Raw genomic sequence first — 19,496 nt, 5'->3', positions numbered from 1 at the left:
GCTTCCAAATGCTCACGAAAAATTACAAGCTCTGACCAGATTGCCTAATGTTGGCTAGAATAATCATTCCATGATTCTGCATATGATAAGCAATAAAACTGGGTTGGTGTGCACATTTAAGACAATTGTTACAATTCTACATCTTGTGAAGCTGTTGTAGTTTCAGGGTGTCTCTTTGGTAACATGGAACTCATCCAACATGACGAGGTCCAGTTCATGCTGAGAGGTCGAACTACTATAAATCACCCCTACAAATATAAAATAAAAAGACAATCTGCTTTTCTTTGAGGAGAAAGCAAAGGTCAACGTGACCTCTATTGTTGATCTACTATTAACTAAGTTAAAACTGCAAGGCTCAATTTGATTACAATGTATTGACAATTAAAACAATTGCCATGATAAAGGTTTGAAATATCAAACATTTGTCTCAACACTGTAGCCCTACCATTTCTCTGACCCAAAGTGACACCACCCAACATCTAAAACTGCCTTTGAGCTCTACTATTGCACACAAAAACACACTTAAATAGTGAAAAACGTCCAATTTATGTCTTTGTAATGTACACTTCTATTGCAGAATTTGAATTAAACGATTAGATTGATTGATCAAATGAATGTTTGGGCCTTGGCAGGTGGCAGTGCACTACTCCTGCTATAGTATTCAATTCTTTTGGAATATTTCCAGCTGGAGCTGTTTACAATTCAAGTCTTATGTAAGAAAAAAATGACACATGACATTGACTCAAGCATATATTTTTATATTTACATTTAGTCCACACCTTTCAGGCATTTTTGATCATATACACACAGGGACAAAATTAATGGCACCCATCTGTTAATGAAAGAAAAATACTAATACTATTAATAATAACTATAACAATAATACATAAATGATAAAGTTGTGAAAATTACCCAATGAAAATCAGACATTGCTTTTGAATTGGGTTTCAAAGTTAAGAATAGAATCATATTTTATATATATATATATATATATATATATATATATATATATATATATAAAATTTTATTATTAAAAATCGTGTACAGGCGTGGACAAAAATTATGGTACCCCTAGAGAAGATGAGCCATTCAGCCAATGTGTGTACTCTAGTTAACATTACAGGCTTATTTTAAGGTAAATGATACAAGACCACCTCCAGGCAGCTTGATGTTGCACATATTATACCGAAATTTAAGGTCAACGGGACTGTAGCCTCCCTTGAAGCTCCCTGGAAGTGGCCAGAGGAGGAAAATATATGACGAATTGAAGAGACGGATAATACAAACGGTAAGAAAAGAGCCCTGAAAAACCTACAAAGAAATTAAAGGTGAACTCTAAGATCAAGGTAGTTTTTACATAAGTGTCAGATGACACCACCAGTTGTTGTTTCAGCCAAAGTGGACTTTGTGGGAGATGACCTTCAAACTTGCGACAACTAGAGCAATTTGCTCATGAAGGGTGGGCCAAAATACCTGCTGAGAGGAACAGAAGTCTCAATGAAAGTTACCAAATTTGTTTGATCGGAGTAATTGCCTTGAAAAGTCGTGCAACAAAATAGGTGAAGGGTACCATCATTTTTATCCAGGCCTGTTTCATGATTTTCATTTATTTATTTATTTTCTTACAATAATTCTGCTGAACCACAATTCAAAAGCAATGTCTGATTTTCATGGGTTAATTTCCAGTATTATTTTTCTCTCATTAACACATGTGTACATGGTTATTGTTGCCATATTGTTTGTTCCGAAGCCTTCTCTAAAACACCAATCAGTTGTAGATGGATATCAAAATGCACACTCTGAAATGTAAACACACAAACATTGGTTGTGAAAACCAAAGAGAAGGCTTTATGGGTACCAACATGCTTACAGCATTAGGATTTTCATGCAAAATATAATTCTGACAAGATGAGCCCTTACAGTCTTCTTTTTTTCTTTGAATTGTTTCAAGTTAGACAACTTTGGGGTACCCAAGAATCAAAAAATAGATGTCAATAAATTATACGGAATATCTGTACAAAAAAACCAACAACAACCTAAATGTCCCAATATATTTGGAGTCACATGCTGCAAGATTAACCCGCCCTTTCTTCAATGAACTGTCTTATATGTTACTTAGCAACCTCACCAAGCCTCAACAATCAGTTTCACCCACTTTTTGCATTCCCTCATGGCCGGTCTAGCTACTGAAGCAAACATCCAAAATGTAATACTCTTTTTAAAGACCCAATGTTATTACAAACAGGGAAAACAGTCGATTGTAATGGAAGGAGCGTAACAAAAAGCATTATTTCCTAGGGAAGGCCTCTATCGGGTATAGCAATCTTCTTTTGTCCAAACGTGTGACTGACTTTGTGTTTGTGTGTGTTCACATAGTGCAACACTTCTTGTTCTTGTGGGTGTTAGTGTCTTTAAAGCGGAGTCGTTGCTTGGATCGATACTTCTCCAGGTAAGTTAGTTGTTTACTGTTGATGGCTCCACGACGCTTCCTTTAACACAAAAACATTTCAAATAAATGACAACTCCAAATGTATACGTCCTCTTGAAAGTTGTCAAACATTGCACCTATTTAGTTCGTAAAAAATAGAAGAAAACTTTTGTGGTTTGTCAAACAAAAATGGTGCTCATAAATAATTTTCTTACATGCTCAAAAAGCATAAGGATCAAGTCGCCTTCATATATTGACTGCAGACTTGAGGTTAAAAACAAGTTGTATTGTTCCCTATCACAGTATTACGTCCACCTATTTACTTCCAACAATAATACATATTTATTTAATCAAAAATAAGGTTGGAGTATACTAACTGTCGGATGAGTTGAATAGCGTCTTCATACTTCATTCCACTTTCTATCAAAGCCAGCGCAACCAGTACAGGAGCCCTGTGTGGACACAGCCATTTTTGTTAGACCTATATTTACATTAGGTGAAATAAATCTGTAACAAAACTGGTACAACATCTACTAATGTCTTTGACAATAACATTGTCATCATGTGTGTGCATCTTGTATGGACTCTGAAACTCATTTGACGTGTAGCTAACCTTCCGAGGCCTGCCACGCAGTGAACAGCCACACAGCATCCAGGTTCCTCCTGAAACTTCTTCTTCAGTAAACTCAACCAATCATCAACTAGTATAGTTGGGGGCGGGGCACCATCGTCAAATGGCCAGTCCTAGATGAGAAGCAGTGAGAAACCGCCATGTACTGCAAGTGTTTAGTGACTTGTCTTTCATGCCTATTGGGGACCATCGCTACAATTCAGATTTTGTTGTGATGACTTTTGTTTTCGTGTGGACACTTTGACTACTGCATTTTTATTTTATTTTTTTAATGACGACACTATTGTGGCACAGTGTGTGAGAGGGAGCGTTGCCACCTGTGTGTGGAAGTTAAACCATGAAAGCTGTGCACTACTCACAGAAGCTCGGGCAGTGAAATTTTAGGATAACCCTAAAATGTTAGTGTACGTGTGTGTACAGGTATGTCCTCACCACCACAGTAATGCCTTCTTTCTCCAGTGGCGTTTTGTCATATGTGATGTCACAGACTCGAACCACTGTTGTGACCCCAAATCGCTTCAGGTCCTGGAACACAAAAGTACATGAATTTAGTCCGGTTAATTTAGTTCCTCAGTAACAATGGAAAAATAATTCTTGGGATTTAATTCATTCAAACATGCACATTAGTTGCGCAAGGTTAAAATGTGTTAAACTAGCATATAAATCATTTGATTGTTTTTTAGGAAAACTGCGTCACTTTACCACATTTTTAATCATGTGCAGGTGAAAATTAGTTGCTGTATTGTTCAGTGTGACATTATTTGACATAAAGAATCTTACCTCTATGAAGGATCCGAGTGTGCTGTCAGTTGGGTTATGTGTAATTAGAAATCGCATGTGGTTGTGGCACAGTTCCACTGGCGCTGGACGGTTCATGATGACCAGTTTGACCTTTGGCCCACAATTGTCCAGGGAAGACTTTTAACCTATACATTTTAGAAGAGAGATGTTAGAAATAGAAGTGTGTCAGTGTCAGAGAAAGTGCATTAGACTCCATTGTAATTTACTTCAAAGGGGACACTTAGTAGTTTGGATTTATATACCGCATATCTTTTGTGACACGGCACACCTCGAATAGCATTGTCACACTTGCAATTACTTCTGTCGGCTGTTTGGATTTTTGAACTCACCCTTTTGTAAATAAACCTCTCAACTTTATACACATAGAGCTGAAGGTATAGCGCAAGAATCATCCTAACGCGTGTGTATAGTTTGGTGTTGCTGGCAAATAATCCCCATTTCAATCCTGTAACAAAGTTCACTGTAACAAAAAAAACTTTCACACAACCTGGAGATAATTCCACTATTGGACTAATAACGCGAAGTACTGCATGTCAATACATCAGATATAATAGAATGCTGTTTTATTACTGACCATTTCCAATAACTTCACAACATTATGCTCTAAACAACAATGCATACTCCATCTACATTTAAAACATGTAGAATGTTTCTGAAAAGCATGCGTTTCAGAAAAGCAAGTGTTTCCTTGTCATACTGCCTCATAATGCTCTTGTATGGAAATAAGGTACACTGAGAAAGCAGGTGCTTGTTTACACAGTTTGGAATGGAATTTTAAATTCCATAATCAAGGATGCCTTGCGTGCCTCAACATGTTTACCACAACTATTTTAGTTAGAGTTCTGATAAATACATGAATGACATTGAAAGCTACAGTGAGAAACAACCAATTGACTTCATTTTCAACACGTGAAATACAAAAATCCAGCACAGTGTTCAAAAACAGTGCATAGTTTTATCATGTATATTCCAAGATGTGGTCACCAAATTGCTGAAATCTCTCACCTTTAATTTCAGCTGTGTAGCTGCTGAGACTTCAATAGACGGATGAATGGTTGGATGGGTGGGTGGATGTAAATGTTGAAATTTAAGAAAGCAAATTTCCAAATGGAGGAAAATATTTTACCCCATCAGTTTTGCGTAGCCCAGGAGGCAACAATGTGTCAGCTCTGTGTTTCAATGTCACAAAACTGATATCAGTTCTTCTCTCTAGTACTTTATGATCAGCAACTGAAGGTCTTCCAGTCCTTCTCCACTTCAATTTTGAGGCTCCACTTGTTACCCCATCAGATGACTTGTTTGGCCAGGCACAATTAGTTTTTTTTCAGACTTCAGGGTCCCACAACTGCATGGTACAAATACATCATTGGTTGGGTCTACATGTGTTGAGCGTGGCAGTAGTCACCACTTTGTCGCACAAACGCCATCAACCAGTGCTTCTGTGAAGGCAAGGATAAACAAACCATAACTGCAGAATTCCTGTCAATACCACTTTCACGTACAAATATTTTTTCACTAATGCTACAGTTACGGTACACAAATTAATTTATTAATTACACTACACTGTGGGATAAAAGTGTGGGACTGTGATTGAATGTGAATCCCTTCTCTGATTCACGTGGACAAAGACTCAGACAAACAGCCAGGGAAAGACGAAAGGGTAATCTGTGATTACCTATTCACCTCTGGCAACACACACACACACACACACACACACACACACACACACACACACATACAAGTACGCACAAGCACCCTGTCACATGGCAAATTACTCACTCACTGACTGTTCCACAACAGTGTCGTCTATTCTAGGTTGTTGACGATCTATATTTAGTTATTATCCTGTGATGGGTTGCAGATTATTTAGTGTCATAGTATTTACATTCACAGGCCATCAGGTACTGGTCATGGGACGCACACGGTGTAATAATAACAAATGAACGTGCGTCAATAATTCTCAGATTTGATTGCCACTTTTAGAGAGATATTCATTGAACACGTGCATACAAAATGTACCTCGTGATCAGCAGAGAGTTCTGATAACTGTGTTCGTTGCATGCAAAGGTTTCTAAGAATAGTTTTTAATGTTTTGTTTACTGTTCATAAAAGGGTGAACCGTATTTAAATTTGATGCAGAGTAATACGATTAAATTAATCTGTACCTCTCTGAATGTGTCAAAACTTAACATTATGATATTTGTACTAACATCATTTTCGATACAAATCATATTACAACCTATTCAATTAAGCAAGTTTTCTGGCGTTTCAACACTGTCTTATATAAATACAAAAAATTCCACTGCCGACACTGATCACATAAAACATGACCTGAATCTCAAACTCACTGTTGAACAAATAAACTGTTGAGAGACTGCCTAGCTAAATAAATACCTGGATACCTTTGTTGTTTATCTTGATACAATATCTATACTCCTGATATTTCCCTGTGTTCTTTTTACACAATGACCCAGTGAATGCACAGTACACGCACAAAACAACAAAACAAGTCCGGACGGTGATAATACCTTAGTATACTACTATTATTTTAGACGGAGGTGGTGAAACTGAAAAATCAAACGTGTGCCCACAGTTGCTCTGCTTCTTTTTCTTGTCATAAGCTGGGTCATGACCCAAAGAAGTTAAAAATGGATCATAGTATTATCACATAGAGTCATGCCTGGTTGCCTAACTCAATGTTTTCCAACCTTTACTAAGCCAAGGAAAATGTATTAAAAGAGAAAAATCTCACGGGACACTACCAAACAAACATGTAACAAAAATATATAATGATGGATATATGGCATTGTTTAATTGTACCTTTTGTCATCCAGTCATCCACTGTGTCACTGACATAGCCAGATGAACATCCATCCATCCATTATCGATACCGCTTATCCTCACAAGGGTCGCGGGGCGTGCTGGAGCCTATCCCAGCTGTCTTCAGGCAGTAGGCGGGGGACACTCTGAATTGGTTGCCAGCCAATCGCAGGGCACACAGAGACAAACATCCGCACTCACAATCACACCTAGGGGCAATTTAGAGTGTCCAATCAATTTACCATGCATGTTTTTGGAATGTGGGAGGAAACCGGAGTACCCGGAGAAAACCCACGCAGGCACGGGGAGAACATGCAAACTCCACACAGGGACGCTGGAGCCGGGATCGAACCCCCGACCTCTGAACTGTGAGGCGGACGTGCTAACCAGTCGACCACCGTGCCGCCGCCAGATGAACAAATATACATTATTTGTAGTAAATAAAAAAAAATATTTTGGAACCATTTGAATGACATTTGCCATTGTGCCGTGGCACAGTGATTGGTTATTACTGGCCTAACTTCCTATAGAACGCCACAGCTGACTGCAGAATAACATGTACAGTATTAACCTTACAATGGGTTGAGGGTATGTGCCCAGAGGGCAGTCTGGCAGTAACTTCAAAGTGGATCAATGCTGCTACAGTGTTGTACTTGCCATAAAAATGACACCCAGTTAACACATACAAGAGAAAGAGCCTTGTGCTCCACCTGTCTTAAGTCACGCTGGGGAAAAAAAGATGTGCTAAATGCCCGATGAGGTTGACGCGTATATGCATCGTTTGTGTGTAGAGGTGGGAAGTAACTAAGTACAAATATTTGGTTAAGGTACTTAAGTAGATTTTTCAGCCAACTGTACCCGAGTGTATGTTTCTCTGACCACGGTTTTTCCTTTACTCTGCACATCTTAAAACACTATAACTAACCCTAAAAAAAACATAAATAGAGAGAGATGAAGTCAACCCCAGTTTGGATTTTGAATAATCTGATTTTTGGAATAACATGAACCAAGGAGTCTTAACAATTGTGGTGCAACAGATTCAAAGAAGCAAGATATTCCCCATTCAGGGTCTTATTCAGGGTAACTGTTTGATGTTGACGTCTCCTAGAATGATTCGTTATCATTAGCTAACTGGGCCATTTAATTTTTTTGTAAGTCAGTTTAGAATGTTGACAAAGCTATACTATTGAAGGGGCATAAAGGTTGGAGCCAATGCTAGCTTTTTTTGTGTGTGATTTTGTGTGCAGAGGTTTGGGTCATCTGAGGGTTTGGGTTCAAGCTATCAAAATGGGTACAGTATATGAAGCGGCAAAAGTATTTACGCTCTACACTTAAGCGAAAGTACAGATAGTTGTGCTAAAAATATGGTAGAAGTACTGATTCATTTCCTAAATTTATTTACAGGCCAGAAAATACCGACTTTAAAATGTACTTAAATACAATATTAAAAGTGAATTTTTACTGTCACTTATCTACAATACTCATTTTAAAAAAAGATATATTAGTTTTATAAACCCAAAGCTAGCTAGTGCCGGCTTGAGTTTGATGGTATAATAGTGTTTCCATAGCTTTGCTGTAATTGTGAATTGAGTAACAAAAATGCTAAATTAGCAGGGAAACCTGAAAAAAAAAATCCCGTCTTGTATGTTTTGAAAACATCAAATAGTTCTCTTAAACAATTCCATGCATGGGCCATAGATGGGGAATATCTTGCTTCTCCCAATCTGATGGCGTGGTTGTTCATTGTTTCTCCATGTCACCCCTGCCTGTTTATTTTTAATTTTTTTACCCCATCATCTCAATCAATCTATATCTTAACCACAATTTACTTTACTTTATCTTTCTGTATTTACGTATATTTCCTTTCATCATCAACATCAAACAGTAACAAGTCAGTTTTGGCAAAATAGGGACTAGAAAGCACACATATCTGTATCTAAATGTAATGAGTCCAAGTAAAAAAGCGTTATACAGAATACAGATACATGTAAAATCTACTTAACTCATTCAATGCCAGACCCGCTTTTACCCTAACGTTTGAAAATGTTTTTAAAAATATATAAATAAATTCCTGGGATTGAATGGGTGGACTGCGAAAAGTGAAATACAGTAAATATGTCCTTGGCAGTGAATGAGTTAAATACAGTTCCACCTCTGTACAGTAACAAATCTTTTTTTAATCATTTTTCTTTTGTACTGTAGTAAATTTGAGTCTTTTTTTTTTTTTTTTTTTTTACTAAAGTCAAGGAGTAGAATCGGTACTTCTATCTGCAAAGTGCCTGTACTTCTACCAAAGTCGAGTGTGAGCACTTTTGCCACCTCTGTATTGATTGTATGAGCCTGATGCGTACGACTCTTGCCTCAGAAGGCTCAGCAGAATGGGAACTCCACAAACTGACGAGCCGCAGTTACGCTACTATGTTGCAGAGGCTGCAGCTCGTCTGCTCGTAACCCCCTTTGACACCGAATACACAGACGTACAGTATTTATATCCACATGTATGCGTGACGCACTAGCTCCTAGGTGGCAACAACCTGCAAAGTTAGCGCGCACCTCAGTCGTGCAGTGACAACAACAAAGGGAATCTCGTGAGAGTTTGTCCTTACCGCTTTAGATGGTCCGTGTCATCTCTCGATAGAGACTCAGACTGCGGTCTTGGCGGTCTTGTGCAACCACCTGTAGCTCCTTCCTGGATGACGCCTCTGCCTCGCCGAGAAAAGAAGCGAAATGCGCCGCACAACGAGAACGTGCTAGCTTAGCAGTATGTAGTATAGTAGACGAGGATCTACGGTGAGCCGGTGTAATCAGGCTGAGCAGCCATCTGACCCTGACAGTTCTGTCACCGCCAGAACACTCGACAGTTAATGCTCTTAGAGGGAGAAGAGCCACACTCCTCCCCTCGCCGCCCCCTCTCCATCCACTTCACCCCTTTCTTCCCTCCCTTCCCTTTCCTTCCCTTCACCATGCAGGTACTTGGTAAGCACTTGTGACAATTATAGCGTGGTTCCCCCCTCTAAACAAGACTGTTGATTATAACCTGGGAACTAACAACCCTTGAGCAAATATAACTCATCTGCAAAAAATACATTTAAAAAAAAATCTTGGTCTCCCGGAGGAGTGCCTTCTCGGTTTTCTCCTTCTTATTATTTCTCCTTCTAAAAATAGACTGCGCTTCAAGCTACCAAACAGGTTGGACAAGTCAAACCTTTCAGTGCATTTCATGGAATTAACCATCTCCTATCACTAGAGAAGGCTTGTTTGTTGGTTTTGTTTTTTGGTACAGCCTCACTATTGCTTGAAGCAGTTCTCACAGACACAAGGAGCTCAGAACAGCTTCTGCAGATATTTTTATAAAGCTTTTAAAAAGACATCTGTTTTGGGGGGAATTTTGGCAAGACTTGATGGGTTTTGTTGCTTTTTATTTTCACTACGTTTGTGTGTATTTTAACCATTACCAGCCGTGCATTTGGTACATGGGCCTTCGGTCGGGATTTACCCAACTTAATCTAGTTCTTCACTCATTCAGTGCTAGCCACCACGTGAAAAAAAAAGTCCTTGGTATGGAATGTCTGAATTTTTAAAAGATGTAAAATATGTCCCTGTGATGGATTAAAAACACCAGTGGCAGTTTCTGGTACTGTATGTTCATTGTGCAAAATGTACAACTGCTCATTACACAGTAAATGCTACTTGAAATGGGTTTTGGCATCTAAATCAATGTCATTTGTATGGGAAGTGTGTACCTGATTGTTGTCTCCCCCTCTGTAGAAGATGCGACAAGGGGGCATTCTTGGAGAATGATGGGAAATAAATGTACAGTAGTTATCGTAAAGACAGGTCAAAACCAGGTGCTAAAAGGGGGTTCTTGCACAATGCGCCGCTCAAGGTCGGACCACAACTATCACATTGCAAATATGCCCAGGACCTCCACTCCTCCACTTCAAGCATCTTCAACCACAAGATCCTCTGAGACCAGCCACCCTGACATCTTGGTTTGCGTAACTGAAGAATTTTTTGCACAAACTGTCAGAAAGCATCTCAGGGAAGCTCATCGGCATGCTTGTCGGCCTCATCGTGGTCTCGGCCTGACTGCAGTTCATTGGCGTAACCGACTTGTGTGGGCATTACGCTCACATTCGCACCTTGACGAGGTGTTCTTGTTATGGATGAATCCCGGTGTTCACTGCACAGGGCAGATGGCAGACAGCATGTATCGCGTCAGGTGGAGGAGCATTATGCTAATGTCTGTGTCTTATGGATCGAGTGACCCATGGTGGTGGTGAGGTTATGATATGGGCATGATATGGACAATGAACAGAAATGCATTTTATTGGTGGCCTTACTCGGGCCCATTGTTGTGCTACTCATCAAGGTGTACAGATCCTTGCAACATGGGGCCGTGTTTGGGATGCTCAACAACCGTGTTTTTCAAACTGTGTGGCGCGGCCGCTGGTGTGAGATATTGTCAGGTGTGCCATGGAAAATTATCTAATTTGTGTGTCTGTGCGGTCTAGCGCCTGGCAGCATTGTAGTACTCTTCCATACCAGTAGGTAGCAGCAGCAGGTAGCTCATTGTATTTGTTTAGAGACAAGCGAATTAGTGACGCATGTTTGTCCAAACAGGCCCATGTTTCACACTGAATAAGTATCAATACGAAACATTATAAAAACTTTTTTCTTTGTGTTTATATAATTCCTATTCAGAATGACGTTATATTAAAACGTTATATTATAACGTCACTCTTCAATGTTAAAAAAAAATGCTTATATAAACTTATATTGTTAAAATAAGCTTTTTTTTTTCACTATTTCAGATGGTGGTGTGCCGCGGGATTTTTTCAATGAAATAAATGTGCCTTGACTCAAAAGAGTTTGAAAAACACTGCTCAACAACATTTTCCAGTCCCTGCGAATATCTACTAACCATGAACCAAGGGGTCTTTAATCCTGTTCCTCAAGGGCTGCTGTCCTGCCTGTTTTCCATTTCTCAGTGCTGCAACACACCTGATTCAAATGATCAGGATCATTATCCTGCTTCTGTAGACTTTGCTAATTATCTGATCATTTCAATCAAGTGTGTTGCAGCAGGGAGAGAAGGAAAACAGACAGGACAGCGCCCTCGAGGAACAGGATTGAGTTAACCTACACATTTTAATTGTGGTCAGCCTAATGCACCCCTGTACAATAATCACGCGGTCTTCATCTTGATATGCCACACCAGTGTGAGCGATGTAATATCTCGGCACAGGAGAAGTGCGCCTCAAAAAAGATTTCACCATTAGTGAACAATATGTGAGCAGAACATGGCTTTCTGTGTACAAAAAGTCTCATGGTAGATCTTTTAGTTCAGCTTGTAAAAAATGAGAACAAAACAAAAGTGTTGCCTTTAGATTTTACTATATGTTATAAGTTAAAAGTTAAATAGATGTTGAACATTTTGTATACTAACAGTCATTGATGGAAGCAAGATTCAGTACTTGTAACCTTACATATGTGCTTGGTCTTTTTTTTTTTCTTTCTCTCTTTAACTTGAGTAGAGTATGTACAGAATGTCAAGCCAGAGAGTCACAAGACTGTCACAGTGTTAAAGCAGTCCAGGCTGGGGGCCTCTCTTTACTATCAGTGACTGATCTAGCACATGAACAGCTTTTAATAAATAAATATTTATTTTAAATAAATAATTTTCCTCCTCCAGATGAAAAGAACACTGTTGTTTAGATGGGTGGCAATTTCATGCATTTTAAACGCGGAATCCTACAGCTCAAAATAAAGAATGGATAAAGGCGGTAGCATGTAGCAGGACATCTTTTGTCCTCCATCGTCTCATTGGCCAATGCTTGTCTTCAACATGAACTGTAGGTGAATTCCAGTCACTACATTTGAAATTAAAATTCACTGCGTGTGTGAATGGTTGGCTGTTTACATGTACCTTGTGTTTGGCTGGCAGCCATTCCATGGTGCACAGTGCTTTCTCTCGTACTGTAAAGTCGGCCGGATAGGTTCCAACTCACCTACAACCTTAATGTGGATCGAAGATCAGATACAGTGGATATAAAAAGTCTACACACCCCCGTTCAAATGCAATGTTTTGTGATATCAAAAACTGAAAGTAAATTATTTAAAAACTCGTTTCTCCTTTTATGTGACCTACAATGTAATCTGTACAACGCAGTTGAAAATATATTTTTGAGAGGGGAGGTAAAAATTAACAGTCGAGAAGTATGCACGTCTCATAATTAGGCATGTGTCTGTGTTCAGAATTGAACTTGTATATTCAAAGTCACGACAAATGAAGTCAACACACACCTGCCACAATTTAAAGTAAGCCCATCCATCCATTCATCCATCGATTTTCTATACCACTTATTCTCACAAGGATCGTGGGTGAGTTGGAGCCTATCCCAGCTGATTTTGAGTCAAAGGTGGGGTACAATCTGGACTGGTTGTAAGTAAACCGTAGGGCACCATTTAAAGTGATAAAACCTAAAAGTTCAAATGTTCTAGTAAGCTTTTCCTGACATTTTTATGTCACATCTTCCAGCTCAGGCTATGGGCTACAGAGAACTTACACAACATCTCATTGTTCAAAGGTATCAGTCAGTGGGAGGGTACAAAATATTTCCCAGGGCATTAAATACTGTATATTATGGAACACAGTGAAAGCAAGCATCATCAGCTGGAGAAAATATGCACAACAATGACATTACCAAGAACTAGATGTCCCTCCAGCAGTTACATCTCCTGCTTCAAGTCGGTGGGCACATGCAACCATATTATCTTGATTTTTTTTTTTTTTAACGTCTCTCTAAAAGATTTTTAAAAATTGAGTTGTAGGTTATAACTTATAGAGCATATTAATGATAGTAAAAGTTTTTAAAGTATTTATCTTCATCTCATTTCTTTTACAAAAGCCTGACATTTGAATTGTGGCGTGTTGACTTTTGAGACTTTTGAACTACAGTGATCCCTCGTTTATTGCGGTTAATTGGGAAAAGAACCCCCTACCCCCGTGAAAGGTGAAAAACGCAAAGTAGAGGGTGACTTTATTATTCTATTTTTCATTATTTTTAATATAAAAAAATATGTATTTTTATTTTTTATGTCGGAGGGATTTAAGCCTCTATTACGCCGTTGCGAACCCCCGACATAGTTTCCACCCTTCTAAATACTTGTTACACGACAAATTTAACTTTAAAATGCAAAATGAATAGCAAATGCTGAACACAAATGTTTTACTATACGCTTATCCGGCTTTACTAACTAAACGGCACATTTGAATAACGTTAAGAGTTTTCAAAGAGAACATTGTTCAAAAATGCCGTTCGCTTATTAACGTGCACAAGACAAGGGAAATCCCGGGTGAGGCTGCTATTTTTTTCCATTTCTATGTTTTGATGAGTACTTTTTGAAAATCCGCGATGCACTGAGGACGCGAAACTCGAACCGCGAAGTAGCGAGGGATTACAGTATATATCAAATATTTCCTACCAATGAATCTCTGAAGAGCGAGGCCAGGTGGATCATCTGAGGGTTTGGGTTCAAATTTGAGCTCAAGCCTCCCTGTGTGGAGGTGGTATACAATCGTAGCGCTTGTGTGGGGTTTTCTCAGGTTTTCTTCTCCATTCGAATGTGAGATAGAGCCCGAATAACTGATGGGGCACATCGAGGGGAGCATTCCAGTTTTTTCCATGTTAGTTTTACAAGGAGAGGGTGTATCAAATCGTTTTAACATCGTGGTAGTTGCATCTTTCTGAAATCAACAAAGCTATATGTAACTGTTGATTCCCATAGCCACCATTACGTGATGTAATACTATTAAACAATGTTTTAAAATTGGTATTTTTGGTGGTGAGCTAAAGATATATGCAACTGTTAGTTCCCATGTCCACCTTTATCTAATATAAGATAAGATCATATGAGATAAGTAATATTTATGCAACTGTTAATTCCCGTGCCCACAATTACAAAACACTCACAATACAAAACTATCACACGGTTTACAGTTGTTATGTTGTTACTAATCAAACGTTTACATTTTAATTCAGTCATGTTCTACTTCTTTGTCTTTAATATTTTAAAATTATTTTTTATCGGCCAATAAATCGGACATGGGCTTATTTTAAGCCTCCAATATTAGTATCAGATTCCACCCCAAAAAATCCATTATCTAATATGAGGTTCATGGAATCGAAAATGTTCCATAGGTGTGAATGTTCGTGTGAATGATTGTTTATCTGTATGTGCCCTGCACTTAACCGGTGACTAGTCCAGGCTTTACCCCGGATCAAAGTCAAAAGGGATTGGCTCCAGCTTACTCACGACTGTGAAAAAGATAAGCAGGAGAAAATGGGTGGATGTCTTTACACAAAGAAAATGTAACACAAAGACATATTCAAAGGTTGACATATTTTAAGATCACATTGAATTATAATCAATCCAATCAATCAGCAGAGCTGGGCATTTTACTAAAAATTGAGCGTCCGTCATCCGTCAGCAGCGAGGATACCCTTCCGTCATCCGTCATTTTTCCTGGGGCGGAAAAAAATAGTACCCACCAATAGGCCAGTCCGCCTATTGCGTTTTGGAAGCCTCTTCCTAGCCTGGTCCCTCACTTAAATCTGTCGCCCAAGCAACAACAACTCACTATTTTCCTCCTTGTGCTTGCCGCGGCCATCAAAGCCTCGCCGCGAAAAAAATAGACTAATGACATATTGATGACGGATAAATAAGGGGGTTTCCATCGTTGCATAATCCGTCTATTTTAACAATTGTTCCGTCATTCGTTGACCGTCAGCAAAATGGGCGTCCGTCAGTGACGGATCGACGGACCGGTCCCTCACATAAATGGAATGCCCAGCTCTGTCAATCAGTCTTGACTGCAGCAGCAATGGTATTTTTAAGATCACAAACACAACTTCATAACCTTCAGCTCAACCACCCAATAAACAAGTCAGAACTCCCCGGACACTGCAACCAACACAACCAATCATATGCCTCTTACTGGAGTGTGATGTGCAATAATCTGTGATCAATATTGAGATGAGTGATTTACCACAAACAAGTCATAAGAGACTATGCCACTTTTGTCAAGTTGATCCTCTGTGAGGGTGCCATCTGTGTTGATGCTGCAAACAGCGCAGCGCACTTGGCTTAAACATGGTTGTCGCAATGTTCTCAGGAAATATGAGCTGAGATCCTGTAGGTCAAATCTCAGCTGGCAGTCTTGTGATTTTTGAATAGCCCAAATGACACTTGGGTGCAGGGTGCGGTCTCTCTCACACCGATGTATGAAGGCCAATAGCTTCATTTCACACATAAACCGCTCAAGCCTGTTGGTCTGCCACCTCTGCCAAGGTTTTGTTTGTGTGGAATGGTTTATTACCTCTTCCAAGATGGGTTGCTTGTTCTTTTCTTCTTTTGGCTGTTCCTTTATTCACCTGGTGAATGTCACAAAACATGTTTTTAAAGTTTGAACAGTCACGTGCAGTGAGCTTAATGGCATTGACATCGGAGTCGCATTTAAAAATGTATAAGACAGACTGTCATATTTGCCATTGAATTAGCAGCCTGACATTCAAGGGGTACTAAACGCAAGATGTCGAAACTTTCTGTTGTATTTTGAGTGTGCACACCATCTTTATCTTGCTGCTGTTTGCTTAAGTCTACAAATTATTTATTCTAAAAAATAGCTTTAAAACATCTCATCATTCAAGTCATTTCACTCTGTCTTGAATTTGATGTATATTTACTAGTTCTGTCGTACTATTCAGCTTTATTTATGAAAAAATATATAGTTAGTAAATACTCAACAACTACAAGCTACACACGCTGTGTGGTGGAATCGCTACGGCTGTTTTTACCCTTTGAGTTGGTATCCTACATCAACACAACTCTATCCCGTCATGTTAAATTGCTAAGCTAACACGCTAAAAAAATGTTTATTAATGATGCTGTCATTTATATAATACGAACGCCAGCCCACCAGCTTTAGCAGCTAGCTCGTTGTCACGCGGCCTCCTGCCATGGCCCTCCAGCTGGCTTGCGGCGTGGAGTGCTATTGCCTGGTTTGCTCACAACACCAGCTGGTTTAATATGGTATAATTAGTTAATATAATATTTCTTGCAGCCTCAACATCACCCACATTTAACCTCCAAGTATCACAATGTGTCATAAATGTAATCTGCAACACATACACAACATACAACATACTTAAGTGAGCTTAACTCTGGGGATATTTATCATATGCATAACACGTGAACACATGCTACACAGTTTAATACGTCAAGAATGCATTTTTTGTCTGTGAAATGTCACTTTAAAAATGACATAAATCACAGGCTTTTAACAAATTAGCGGAAGTTGTAATGTGTGAATAATAAAATTCAAAGCACATGAACAGAATATGAACACTTAACTAATTACCATTTAAGAAATGTGACTCACCCACAGTGCATTCCTCTTACAGGTGTGTTTTCTTCCATAGCCTGCACATGCCACTCTAGGCTAACGAAAGAGAAGTTGCGCCACTTCTGCCATAGTTTGTATGTACAATATACTGTATCTGTACAGTGCTGTACAGTATACTGTTTGTTACATCTGCGGAGAAGAATCACACCAATGTTGCGAATGTATTGTACATTCCCTTCACTAAGGCAGTGTTTGCAGTTTTACCTCAAACCTTTTTTCTGCCACTTGTGGCATTCAGCAAAACTAAATATGCAACACAAACATGACATTCATAAGCCTAAATATGAAAAATTACATTTTATTTTATATATCATGTACAAGTACAATACAATACACTACAACTTTATCTAGTGCATTTCACAACAGCTACAGCTGTAACAAAGAACTTTACATTACAACAACAAAATAGCAATAATACAACAAGTGAAAGCAATAAAAACAAAATAACACAAATATCTCAAATATATATAGTAGTAGTGTATATATATATTATATATACTGTATTATAAGCACCTCTTGTAGAGGCTGAAACTTCTATTAACTAACTTGTATTAATTTAATTAATTTTGTATTAAAATGTTTTTTCTTTTACTGATGTGTGTATACCTAATTTTGGCTGACTCTGTATGTACAAGGTATTTTTTATCTTTTTTTCCACTTTTGATTGGCTGTGATGCATAGTGGTGTTTAAGCAGAGGAGTCACAAAGGTGCAAGGTAGTTTTACGAGACCATGTAATTTGATAGATGCAAAGAGTTACATGGCTCATGTAACTCTTTGCATCCATCAAATTGTAACATGAGTACGACCGGTAAGTATTATTTATTGCAGGGTTTCCCCAGCCTGGTGATGAGGCCTTTCCAGGAGACAAAAAATAAACCTGAAGGGTCCAATGAGGATGGCCTATGAAGCAAAACATTACTGTTCGTACAGTTATAATATAATTATGAGTTAGCCTCTCAATCAGTTCAGTTGTATTTAACTTTCAAGTACAAGATATCCATTCATTTTCTATACAGTTTATCCTTATTAGGGTCACGGGTGTGCTCAAGCCAATCCCAGCTGACATCGGGCAAGAGCCAGGGTGCACCCTGGATTGAAAAACAAATCAATGGAGGACACACAGGACAAACAAGGATTCATACTCACATTCACGCCTAAGGAAAATTTTGAGTCATCTTTATGTACCGCAACAATTCATAAGAACACTTTCATATCTTCAGAGAGTTTTTTGCCATGATGTGCCATATTGAACTTCCCGTGACATGTATTAGAGAAGTGTGATAAGACCTAAATTAACACACATTCCCCTTTCACACCTGAGATCTTAGAACACTGATGAGTCAAAATACACCAGGGAGGGAAAATAGCTAACTGGGCTCAAATTTGAAATTTGTCTGTTCAGGGTGCGATTTAGGTGTACATGTCATGTCAATTCATGCAGAAATCCACATCATACAAAAGGTTTTACATAAGTCTTCTTGCGTATGTTCTGTTTTATTTGATGTGGATATCGAGATGAAATTTGTGCTTGAGACTATACTGTTAAAACAAAGGTTTCAGAAGCTTTGGACTGACCTTTGCAGCAAAGTACTGTAAAGTGAATCAAATTAGTTCTTTCCTTGACCTGACAATACCGCCACACTTCCTAACTGGCACTCATACTATAAAAGGAATCATGGAAACTCTGGTGGGCTTTTGGATTTAGACATGCGCGCACACACATACACTCACATAGTGTTGTGTAATACTCATAAAACTTGAACACATGTAGACCCATTTACATGAATAGAATGACACAATACACACACGGTTATACAAAAAACATACACACAGTCAAGCATGTAGCAAGAAGCAGCAGCTGCTGTGTTATATTTAGAATGTTTTGAAAGCTGAGAGTCAGAGATTGGGACTTCACCTGCACGCTAAGTACTTACCATGACAGCCTATTGTCAGCATGACAAAGAAAGTACATGTTGAGAAAAACAGAAAGAAAGAAAAGTTTTATCTGATCTGTGGACAATGTTTACCATGAAACATTTTGTAATACAGCTGACAAAAGTTTCTATCTCACTGACCAAAAATTCATCCCCTTGGAACAGATAGACAAAAGTATCAAAATCAGACGCAGTCCTTGATTAATCGATAAATCAGTCAGCAGTAGCCTTAATTCCTCCGAATTCGTTATTTTACCAAGTCTTTTGGGAGGATGCTCGCTACTTTGTGGGGACAGTTAAGGTTTTTTTTTGTTCAAGTGCCACTGTTCCCCATGGACCACAAAGACATGCTTGGATGAGTTTGTTGTGGGAGAACAAAATAAAACAAACTAGAACAGAGATTGTGGCACAT

The 19,496-nt window shown here is 38.8% G+C and overlaps 1 protein-coding gene across 1 annotated transcript; it reads right to left on the bottom strand.

Annotated features, from left to right (window-relative positions):
• Window positions 1–737: 737 nt before the first annotated feature.
• On the bottom strand, window positions 738–9,567 carry LOC147143890 (protein tyrosine phosphatase type IVA 3-like). Its single transcript, XM_086038348.1, has 7 exons — window positions 9,287–9,567; window positions 4,866–5,299; window positions 3,840–3,985; window positions 3,492–3,584; window positions 3,042–3,172; window positions 2,806–2,880; window positions 738–2,489 (listed from the first exon to the last, which is right to left on the bottom strand). Exons 3-7 carry the CDS (start codon window positions 3,933–3,935, stop codon window positions 2,369–2,371), a joined length of 516 nt encoding a protein of 171 aa, XP_085894474.1. The 5' UTR covers window positions 3,936–3,985; window positions 4,866–5,299; window positions 9,287–9,567; the 3' UTR covers window positions 738–2,368.
• Window positions 9,568–19,496: the final 9,929 nt, after the last annotated feature.

This window comes from Filicampus tigris, chromosome 8 (genome assembly GCF_054856515.1).
Source record: "Filicampus tigris isolate MCC_2025a chromosome 8, RoL_Ftig_1.0, whole genome shotgun sequence".
Classification (NCBI taxonomy): Eukaryota; Metazoa; Chordata; class Actinopteri; order Syngnathiformes; family Syngnathidae; genus Filicampus; species Filicampus tigris.
The sequence above is the reverse complement of the archived record's forward strand: the minus strand, read 5'-3'. Positions and strand labels throughout refer to the sequence as shown.

Bases quoted from the DNA above. Each gene is read 5' to 3' on its own strand.
- LOC147143890 (XM_086038348.1), bottom strand. From the start codon at position 3,935: ATGAACCGTCCAGCGCCAGTGGAACTGTGCCACAACCACATGCGATTT. The intron at 3,173-3,491 runs GTGAGGACATAC...CTTCTCATCTAG, and splicing joins AAGAAGGCATTACTGTGGTG to GACTGGCCATTTGACGATGG. The intron at 2,881-3,041 runs GTTAGCTACACG...GTGTCCACACAG, and splicing joins TGCGTGGCAGGCCTCGGAAG to GGCTCCTGTACTGGTTGCGC.